Source organism: Leptinotarsa decemlineata, unplaced genomic scaffold (genome assembly GCF_025532065.1).
Source record: "Leptinotarsa decemlineata unplaced genomic scaffold, Ldec_3_MD MMD2_tig00026336_RagTag_RagTag, whole genome shotgun sequence".
NCBI classification, from domain to species: domain Eukaryota; kingdom Metazoa; phylum Arthropoda; class Insecta; order Coleoptera; family Chrysomelidae; genus Leptinotarsa; species Leptinotarsa decemlineata.
In genome coordinates, this window is record NW_027412692.1 from 10911851 (window position 1) to 10923447 (window position 11597).

General features: G+C 36.1%; 1 protein-coding gene across 1 annotated transcript; it reads left to right on the forward strand.

The window, feature by feature from the left end:
* The first annotated feature begins 7111 nt into the window (after positions 1-7111).
* On the forward strand, positions 7112-10379 carry ND-39 (NADH:ubiquinone oxidoreductase subunit 39). The gene is made up of 6 exons (XM_023169236.2): positions 7112-7266; positions 7400-7599; positions 8004-8300; positions 8350-8483; positions 9301-9462; positions 9965-10379. The coding sequence occupies exons 1-6, from the start codon at positions 7227-7229 to the stop codon at positions 10329-10331; spliced, it is 1200 nt and encodes a 399-aa protein (XP_023025004.2). The 5' UTR covers positions 7112-7226; the 3' UTR covers positions 10332-10379.
* The last annotated feature ends 1218 nt before the right edge of the window (positions 10380-11597 follow it).

The window sequence follows — 11597 nt, forward strand, 5'->3', positions numbered from 1 at the left end:
TGTGTGTTCACATCGAGGGGAAACCAGCAAATCAGGAATAGCAGACCATGTTTGGACCCTTCAACACAACATCGAGTGGTCCCAAGCTGAGATCTTGCACAGAGAGGAACATTGGTTTAGGAGAAAATTCAAGAAAGCCGCATACATGTTGTCCAACAACGTATTCAGCCAAGCTAGCGTAGAAATACGCAACATATGGAAACACATCATCAAGAGAAAAATGGCCAACTCCCGCCAAAACGGTCATCTCCCACGGAACCAGTGAAGCGGAAAATGGAAAGCGGGGATAAGTGAAAGTACTCGAACGACCTATAAATAGTCATCTCTCGGAGGAATCAGTCCAGTCATCACCCGAAGACGATTGTAGATACTAACAATCGAAACGTCGTGAACTAACGTGACTTGGAATCTCTCCAATGTTTTTATGTGGTCACCACACTCCAAAACATGCTGGAACGAGAATGTCTGCTTGAAGTTTACAATACACTCCGCTATTTCATATAGTATCGTTGTGTGGGGTCAAGCGTCCGAACTACAAAGAGTGTTTGTGTTGCAAAAACCTATTATTAGACGTATTTTCTGCTTATTTTATTCTCAGGGTGCCCTCTATTTATATATTGAAACTTTTGACTCACATTTTCAAGAACCTAAACAGCTTTAGAAGGCATACGATATTAACATGTATGACAAGAAAAAAAATTGTCATTCTATGCAAAAAAAAGTTCCAGTGAATACTGGAATTCGTCTATTCAACATTCTACCCCTTGAATTGAGAGAGAGAGAGAGCAGATTGAAGAAAGTACTGGCCGAAGGATGCTTTTACTCCCTCGGTGAATTCGAACGTTTTTGTAGTTAGTGACTTTCAGTACTGCCCTTCTCATGCTTCTTCATATTTTGCTTTATCTTTGTGATGGTCTTGTGATTTTCCACAGGCGGTGAAGTATGCATCACTGAAATGCCCGATTCAAATTCGGTTTTTGAATCGATGTTTCATAACATTCAAAAATGTTATCTTTTTTATTTAACCATTATTTATGTTTGTCATTTTAATTTTACGTTACATTGTACACCTCCCATGTGATCTATTTCATCCTTACACGTCTCCAATTGTTTTGTGATCCGAGTGATTTTTCTTATACATGTGATTCATTTTATATATAAAAGTCTCCCATGTTCGTATGATTGTTATAATAGTTATTTTAATCTATTTCATTTATACCACATATGATTAATTTTATATCTACTTACACGTCTAAAAAGTTTTTGAATGTTCTGTATATATTCATTTCACCCTTTTGTTAACCTTATACTCATTATTAATTTTAGTATCTTAAGTTATAAAAATTTATTTACACCACGTACAAACAACACCTGTTGCTTCTGTGGGTTTCCCAATGTTTATTTGCAAAATGTATAGCCTTGTTATGCTTGCTGTTTTTCTTTTTGTGTAAATAAACGATGATGATATTCATCAGACACAATTTAATTTGTGAACTTGGACTAATCCGATCTATTTCTCGTTAATAGGATATGGATGCAATAAATTTGAATTTGAATTTGAATAAAAAAATTTGATGATATCTCACACACACACTTTGTTTTATTTATATTTAAAGCTAGAAAGCGCCTAATGAAAGGTTTCATTATCTTTAAGAAAATCGCGGATCTGCAATTTTATTCATACATATTTGTTTTTACTTTTTGTCGTTTCAGCCCGAAGAGGAAGGGAAACCACTTTATATTTCAAAATGAAGATGATCTTTGGTGCACATATTAGATTGTAGTTTTCAATTTATGTAGTTTCCAGCTTTGAAGAAGATTGCTTACCTATATAAGAAAAATATGTTTTTGAGATCATAAAAGATAACACAAGTGTATCAGAAATAATTTTCTCTTGATGTGTCTTTTTCTAACCACTTCAAATCGTAAAAACGACCGAAGCATGGCGGCGGTTTCTGACTAACTGTTCTTCCCAAATTATAATCCAGCAAAATCAAACAGAGCCTGTTTTAAACAAATGAAATACCTATATGATAATAATTCGCTTAGTAACAAAGAATTTTCGCATTGATCTGGCAACGTACGTCACATTTTCCAGGACACCTAGTCATACTGTAGTCTCCGTGATTACTAAAGCAAATTCGAATCCAAGATAGAGTGGATGTAAACATTGACATGCCCTACGCACGTGATATTGAAAATCCCAAGAATTGGCCAGGGTCGTATTCAGAACCAACATCTTGTTGATCGCAAATGCTATATCATACTTAGGAAAACTTGTTTATAATAACGAGTGAAATGCACAAGTTTTGCAGTTTAACGGGAAAAATGCAGATAATATGTGTAATATAAAAAGATTTTCATTGGATTTTTCACAGCGCACTCAAGCATTATATGAAAAGAGGCGTAATTATTTCTTTATTAATAATTTTTATTTTATGTAAAATCAAAAGGAATATTAATCAAAATTATTCAACTGGATGAATTTGTCTCTTCATCAGTAGTATCATCCTCACCAATATCAATTATCAGTGGCTCGATTTGTGCCTCTATTATGTTATCAAGCTTCCACATCTTTGTCTCGACTTCCGATATCACATGCCGAACACACTTCTCCTATTTCACCGATGTGACTCTTTTCAAAGCCTCATCAAAAAGTACTTTGAGATCTGCAAATTTGAACGTGGTGTTATGCTGAGCTACAAAATTCTTCACATTCGCCCATTTTAACTCGATGGGATTGAGCTCGCAGTGGTATGGAGGCAGGCAAAGGACGATTTTGTTTTGGCCTGCTGCCATCTCATCGACTATATATTTTTGGTATTCAAGCTTGCGCTCCTTGACAATTTTTAGTAGCTGTACTCTTAGCATTGAGTCTTCAAAGCTAATATTCTTTGATCGCAGCCAATTTTGGATTTCAACCTTCTTTGAAGACGTTGTCGGAATCTTCTCTAACCGTCGCGAATGATAAGGTGCATTGTCCATTACAATCACAGCATTATCCTCCAGATGGGGTAGAACTTTGGAAAACCACCGTTCGAAAGATTCATCGAAACACCACAGCCCTTCAGCAACAAACCCATTCTCATTGCCGATGTGACAAATAATAACCGTTTCTAAGTAAATAAAACAAATACGAGGGTTACTTTTTATATTTTGAGATTGAAGCAGGTCTTTATATAAATATAAGTTCACCTGATGGATTTGTTATTCCGGTGGATAGTCCATCTAGAAAGGCCCTCCTAGATGAGGTCACAGTTTCATCGACCCATACTTTAGGGGTAGTATGACCAGCATTAACCCAGGTTTCATCCATATAATAAATTGTTCTCTGTTGTTCCCTATAATATTTAATTTTGGTCAAATACTCTCTCCTCCATAACACAATTTCCTCTCTATCCAATAATAAACTATTGCGCCCTCGTTTTTTCCATACAAAATTTAAACGTTTCAATACTTCATGGAATGTTGACCGCTTAAAACTTGGCAATAAAACATCTTCATTTATTTCTGTGAGTACTTTGTCTATCGAGGGTATTTCATTTCTGAAAAAGTACTCATGCACTTTCCTCCTGATTGCATATTTATCAGCATCATCTATTGATTTTATAATGGTTTGACGATTCTGATTTGTATTCGGTTTGGAAAATGTATGATTTTGTTTATATTCCTGTAAAACATTGTAAATCGAAGCGCAACACACTCCAATTTTATCAGAAACTTTCGATACGACTTCGTCGACAGTCGATGTCTCAATTTCTTCCATCTCTTTCTTGAACACATTTAAAATCACTTCTTTCATCTCAACACTCAAATGTCTTTTTTTGGATCGTTTCCTGGCTGGGCTCAGAGGATAGCTCACAGTGTCATCAGCAGTGTCTGTACTGGACATCTTGGAAAACAATTTTAAACAATATACTATAACGCACGCCACTCAAACACGCAAACGACTGATTACAACCCTGTGCTGGTACCGAACTCGTACCAAGAAGGCGAATTCACCAATGAACGCTGCCCTTTCCATCTGACACTGGGCGATCACGTGAACATCACGCTTCGGTTTTGTTTTGTTTAACTCTATCTTGGATTTGGATAGACTTTAGTATGTAATATATCAAAAATCGACATCGTTCTGTGATCATAGCTCACAAGGTATTCAAGTAGTCAACTGGTGCGGTTAATACTCGCTTCATTTATACGCGAATTTCTGAATTTTAACAACTTGTCTTTCTTTTTTATATGAACCCTGTCATGATTAACAAATTTCTCGCGTTTTTTCTATCAAAGCTCTTGTTTTTACTTTCACTTAGTTGATGCGGAAGGGAAGTGCCTAAATGGTGAACAAGATCAAAAGAACCCTAAGAGAGCCAGCAGAATTCTCTAGAAACGTGGCGATAAAGGCATCCCTATTCAAAGTTTCTCAATTATGTTGTTAAGTACTTATACGGACTGAATTTTAAATAGGCGAGTGGTTGCGTTTTTGTTCAGGCTTTCTCAAAGTGTACGCTCACCCACATATTCGTTTTATGTCGGAATTAATTCTTGCAGTAGGGCTCAAAACCTTATTACTAATTTAAGTTTTCAAACTCACTTACATACCGCCTGAATATTAATAACTGATGAAACCTTAATTATCGCGATACTTCAAGCGTGTCGAGCAATTTTTAATCGTATATTCATGTTCATGTTGAGAACAACTCATGCGAGACGAGAATAACTCCATGCACATTGTGTATTTTCGTTTGTGAATTTTGTTGGAGTGCACAATCTTGCCTGTATTTGTATAAATAACGAGAACTGCATTCAAGCTGACAAGATCTCAGCAATATAATAATACCAACAGAAATATATCAGTGCAGGTAATGAGAAAAATGCAGGTCGTTGACTTTTTATGTTTTATATTCCAGATGCAGGAAAACTCAGCAATGGGGAATGTTCCTCAATTTGGGTTATTACAGCAAATGCAAGTTTGATCAAAATAAAGTTGAGTTCAATTCATGCGTTTTTCAAATTCACTTCGAAAAGTATTCAAAGTGACGTTTCAAATGTTGGGTTTTAATTTTCAAAGAGATTTGTTTCTAATTCACATATTGGCAACAGCGTCTGTATCAAGTTGAAATTATTTATACGTACCTAGATATTCTACTTTAAAGAAGAAAAAGTATCTTTATAAATCAACAATTAAGGCAAAATATAAATTATAGTTGAATACCACCTCCAAAAGTCACATAAACAACAGTTGTTTTGTTATTTATTAATATAGAGTATAGAGGAAGATAGGTTAGGTGCACAAAATGTCATATGTCACAGAATGTCTCGGAACATAAGTAAACAGAACAGTACGCATCTGAACTATGTCATCTTTGTTTGTCTATTACATATCTCCAAAAGTATACCCGCTAGTGCCGTCCCCGCCCCGCTCTGCCCCCCAGCTAGGGCAGTGAGCGCGCCACCCCAGTATTGCAACGGTCTAGGGGATGACAGGTGTGTTTTGTTTTTACGGCTCGCCGATGTAAATTTGTATAGACGCAAAATAAACGGTAAGTATTCTAATATATTAAATATCAAAATACTTGTGGGTAATGAGGATCGGGTGACCCCCATTGCCCGGTAATGATCACGATTTTCCGCAATGTAAAGGCATACTATAATTTTGTTATTCTGCTTTAGATGCCGAAAGTACGAGTTAGAACTACCACAAAAGCTTACTGGTCAACTGACACTTTGAATAAAGCGTTAAAACTTATTGAATAAGATAGATTTTCTATACAAAAAGCTGCTAAGGTTTCGACGTTTCGTTTTTTGGACCACTTGAAGGGGCATATAAAAAGAGTGCGACTTATACATGAGAAGTCACCTCGCAGAAAAGATCACAACTTACGAAGTAGCATCCTTATTGAGCAAGGCATTCAATAACGTTGCGTCCATTAGTAAAGGAGAGTCGGGATTTAGACCTATAGTTATTTATCTAATGAATCCCGACGTATTTTGTGATAAAGATTTTCTACCAGCTGAATTGCTCCGATCTGAAACTGATGCCATTCAAAACGTTGATGAGTCCGTTGCAATTGATAGCCCAGCGCCAGGCCTAGAAAGCTATCCAGTACGTGGCAAATCAAATGCAAGTTAATTCACTGCTACCACCGACACCACCAAGAACTTCTAACGCCGTTTATTGTCTAGCCCCTGGCCCATAAGTGGAAAGTGTTTCACTAGCACCCGGTCCAGTATATTCGCCAGTCTCTGGCACATCAAAACACGTTGCTCCAGCAGTCTCTAGTTTTGATATTGTGTCGAAATTAATTAGGTTGCCGGAGAAAAACAAGGCCCACAATACTAGACATAGACACCAAAAGCAGCATGCCAAAATTTTAACATCCACGCCAATAAAAGAAAACTTGATATAAAAAAAAACTTAATAGAAAAAGAGAACAAGGAAAGTAAAATCGTCTGTCCAGCCAAGGATAAGGGAAACCGAAAGAGTAAAGAGGAAGGTTCTACATGAATCACATGATACATCTGTTTCGGGCGTGGCTACTGATGATTTATGCCAAGACGATGAGCTAGATGATGTTGACGACGCAGGGAATACGTGCTTAATATGCAACGAATTCGGCCGAAATAATGATGTTTGGTACAAGTGTACCTCATGTGGTTTATGAGCTCACGCAGATTGTATGGGATGGGAGTCTGCCTAGGGTTATGTATGCGATTTGTGCTATTTCAAATTATACACTGTTTTCAAATTTGAATACTTATTTCGAAGAAAAAAAAATTTTGATGAAATTTCTGTCACTGTCTGAGATATCTGAGGACCACATTATTCATATGAAAGAATGCGTTCACAAAACCGCATGTAAACCATTTAGTGAAAATCTCACAGTCACAGATCATAAATCACGGTACGTGACATAACGCTTCAACTACTGTTACAACGTTTCCATTGAAATTTCCATTGACACTATCGCCACTCTGACTGGATCCCATCGAATTTAAATTATTTCGTAAGAAACGATTGAAAAAAAATTCTCAATCCGAAAAATGTATTTTTCAGTAGCGATAAGATGGACAAGTTAAAGCCAGAAAGCATTTTTCCCAAGAAACAATATAATTTGACGTTTATTGTTGACAGGACTTCACATATGACATGACTTGACATATGACATGACGTACGAACCAATAGAGCTGATCACAAAATATTTGTGACAGCTGATTGAAAAGTAAAAATGTCTGTTGTGGTGGCCACAGGCTCTAAATTATTACTGAGTGAGTTCTTTGCTGTTTGTTAAACAAACTCTCAACTGCCTGGAATAATCTTAACCATGCTAATAATAGATTCTTTCTCATCATCCAAAAATTGTTGAACTGTTACATAACTTAACCTGGTTGGTACTTTCAGAACCCCAACCTGGAATTGTGAATATCGTCTGGATACAAGCGAATAAATATAGCACCGATGATAAAGCGTACAATTTGGCTAGTTTAAAAAGGGGAACCGGTGGTAGATCAAGTTTCAATGGAATTGTTGCAACTGTTTTTGGAGCTACGGGCTTCATGGGCCGATATGTTTGTAATAGGCTCGGTAAGATAGGAACACAGGTAAAAAAACTATATCAGTTCGGGCCCATACAAATGTATATGTCTACTTAAGTAACACTTCAATCAATCAAGGTATACTTGTCGACAGAACAAGATTCTTCTTCACAAAGTTTACAGTGTAAAGTTGTCGTGTATAACGTATACACATATGACATTACTTAAATATACTGTATACAGACAACTGAATATATACACTCACTTGAAGAATTGAATGAAATTAATGAATAAACGCATATATGTTATTTTGACCATTAGTTTTTATGACCGAATATCAATTGTCTCTTCGATTTTGAAGTAACAGATTTTGTATATAAATGAGAAGTACTATGTAGCATTTAGTGCAGTATTGAACACGTCTGTAGAAGCAATTCAATAATGTGTATGTCTGCTTCTTCATTTTTTAGCTCATCATTCCCTACAGAGGTGACAATTATGATCCATTCAGACTAAAGCTTGTGGGAGATCTTGGCCAAGTATATTTTCATCACTATCATCTACAAGATGAAGAATCCATAATGAAGTGTATCAAGTATTCCAACGTCGTAGTTAATCTTGTCGGTAGAGACTGGGAAACGAAAAACTTCAAGTTTGATGATGTTCACGTCGATGGAGCTCGCAGGTTGGCCAGGTTGGCAAAAAAGAGTGGCGTGGAAAGGTTCATTCATTTATCTGCTCTGAATGCTTCTGAGAATCCCGAAACTGTAAGTTTGCAAAAAAAGAGAGAGTATAATTCTCATTGTACATTCCTAGGCCGGAATACTCAAAGGAGGCTCCAAATTCTTAGCCAGTAAAGCTAGAGGAGAGAAGGCAGTACTAGAGGAATTTCCAGAAGCTACAATATTTCGGCCTGCCGATGTGTATGGACAGGAAGATAAGTTTGTGAGGTATGTTTATTTGAGCAAGCAAGTTCCATAAAAATCTCATGTAATTATTCACATGAAAGATTAGATTCGCAGTATGCAGGCGAATAAAAAAAACTAAATTGAAAGAATGATGCTTGACTGGAATTCGAACCCGAATCTCGTATTCTCAAGACAGGCGCATTTATTAATACCATGGAAGCTGTCACAAAGCAGAATAATAGCCAAATAATATCTTCAATTCAGCCTTTCGTGGTGTTAGTGCAAAAAGAATGAAATTTGTTGATTCCGATGTATTTAACAAATAAACTTTCTTTTTTTTATCTGTTTTACTGTTCTAAGCTGTTGACGAATTTTTCTAAACTCAAAATAGTTCTACTAAAAAAAATACTTTTTCAAATTCAATTCTATAATTGATATCCAAAATATTCTCTTAGATTAAACGCACCAATTACCAGATTGTATAATTAATTGAGCCACTTTGAATGAAAAGTATTAAAAAAACACATTAATACAAGTGTAAAACAAACAGAAACATATTAATATACTAGATTTGAGACAAATTCCAAAGCTTATGCCATATTTCAACATAAGCATGCAACACTTTACATCATTGTGTTATCTAGGGCTTTTGATAAAATAATATCAAATGAATTATTTGTAAGATCTCATGAATACTTTGCTTGGACAACTCTCCTGAAGACTTCAGGAAAATAATGTTCGTAGGGAGACTACAGCTAGTCAGGTTTCATTTCATTAATTTATTTGTCACTAAAAAGTTACATTTAGCTCATGGAGAACAATGATCAACAAAATTGAAATACCCTGTGAAAATTTATAGATACTACGCCCATTCGTGGAGACGAAATGGTCAATATTTCCCACTCTGGCATAAAGGAGAAAAAACCGAAAAGCAACCTGTATTTATCGGAGATGTAGCAACAGGAATAATGAACGCCATCAAAGATCCTGATACAGCAGGAAAAGTTTACCAAGCTGTTGGGTGAGTTTCACTAAACAATTGGCAATTAGGTTGTTTCAAAAGTTTTGTCCATTTTTTATGACTTTGTTCGTACGTTTCACAAATCAACGTCAAAAATTAAACGAATAGAGCATTGAACTTCTGCCTCATCCACCATACTCCCCAGTCCTCTCACCAATTGACTACCATCTTTTCAAGCACTTCGACAACTTTCTCATCCATAAAACCTTCGCTAATCAGAACCTGGCAAAAACAGCCTTTGTCCACTTTATCGAATCCCAAGTGAATAATTTTTATGCTGATGAATTTAATCAACCTATGTTACGTTGGCGATCATTCTAATAGAAATAGAATAGAATAGAAATTAAACTGAATACGTATTCATTGAGATATATATTACACATATCATAAAAAGGATAAAACTTTTAAAACAACCTAAATCAGGCTTGTACAAATCTCTTTTATTATCACCCATGACCAATAGAGTCTCTCTGGGTAAATGCTAATTCTAATTATTTTCCAGGCCTAAGCGCTACCTCCTTTCCGAACTGGTCGACTATTTCTTCAGAATAATGAGAAAAGATGACGAATGGGGATTTACTCGTTATGATATGCGTTATGATCCCTTCTTCCAGCTCAGAGTAACTCTGACAGAAAAATTATCGTTGAACTGGCCCATCGGCTACCTCCACTGGGAGAAGATCGAAAGAGAGCATTTATCTGATGATGTAAAATCTGACGTTCCTACTCTGGAAGATTTGGGAGTCAATTTGACGACAATTGAACAGCAGATGCCTTGGGAATTCAAACCCTGGACTTATGGAATATACAGAGGTCTAGATCCTGATGAGCCACAGGCTCCTGCTTCACCACCCAGAACTGTCATTTGAAATGAACATTTTTTTTTTGAAGTCTTGTAGAATAAATATTAAATCCAGTGAATTTAGATGAATTTCAGAACACAATTTTCATTTAGCAAAATGGTTTATCGACTCACTTTAAACATTGTTTTCATTGAAAATCATAAAACTGCTGAAAAAAATTAAAATTTTCAATACAAGTTTACAATTATGAAGACTGTCATTGAATGAGAGTGCAAACCAAAGTTCTTTTTTCGTTTGAATAATTCTTAGTTATGTGAAAGCTATTTTCCAGGTTTCTTAGCCGTGATCGGCAGGGTTTTATGCCTGACGTTTCGTCTACTACTGCGTTAGATATTATCAAAGGAGATGTAGTAACTGTGGCAATGTCTGAATTAGTGCTAGAGTTGTTCCGATTGCGGTGTTGTTCCAACTGAATATTATTGTTTGGACTAAACAACAAATCAATAGGCTGCCTAGTGCCAATAATGAAAATGTATACCCACCAAAGATCAACACTTTAAAACAAAGTAATAATGTCGCCGACCGCTTTCACATAGCGAATTCAGTTTTCAAAGACTAAAAGAAAACACCGAAACCTTTTGATTTATCCTCCTGCGACGGGATATCACTATGGCCTGTGATTATTATGTGTCGCAGAAAGAAGCGCATGCGTAGTCAAGAGAGAGATGTAGAGGGATTCTCATTTTTGTAATACTCCTTAGAGTAGATGTTTCGGCAACTTGGTTATTCAATGTTGGTTTTAGACAACCTGAAAAGATAATGTGGGAATATTCCAAGAATTGACAGCATATCAGTAATATAACAACAGGATTCCAGCGCAAAATCCCATGTATTTTCTTATGGCGCTTCATTCTGGCGTTTTTTTGACCTCAGGCTCAGTTTACACGGAATCGACAAAGCTCCGAGCCTCGTCTCTGTAAAGGAGCGTCATCGTCTTACAATACTCGATCTTCCCAAAACTCGACTCTTATGTTGCCTATACCCAAAAGTCGCCTCGTAAAGGACTCTATTATATATAACGGCTTGAAAATATACAACTACCTTCCGGCAAGAATTAGGGAAATCAAGAATTATAATAGATTCAGAGGTAGTGTGAAGGTTTTACTCTTTGATCATCCCTTCTATAGCTTGGATGAATTTTTTATAGCCAAATTATCTGAATGAACTCATTATCCATATCTGTCATTGCTGAGGCTCAATTATGTGAATATGTATGTATGGATGGGTGTATATATATGTACCATTATTTACTCTAATTTGATCAGATCCTGT

Excerpts from the sequence above, each read along its gene's own strand:
- ND-39 (XM_023169236.2), top strand. The coding sequence starts at position 7,227 with ATGTCTGTTGTGGTGGCCACAGGCTCTAAATTATTACTGA. Across the intron at positions 8,301-8,349 it reads CTTCTGAGAATCCCGAAACT|GCCGGAATACTCAAAGGAGG; the intron begins GTAAGTTTGCAA and ends GTACATTCCTAG. Across the intron at positions 9,463-9,964 it reads AAAGTTTACCAAGCTGTTGG|GCCTAAGCGCTACCTCCTTT; the intron begins GTGAGTTTCACT and ends ATTATTTTCCAG.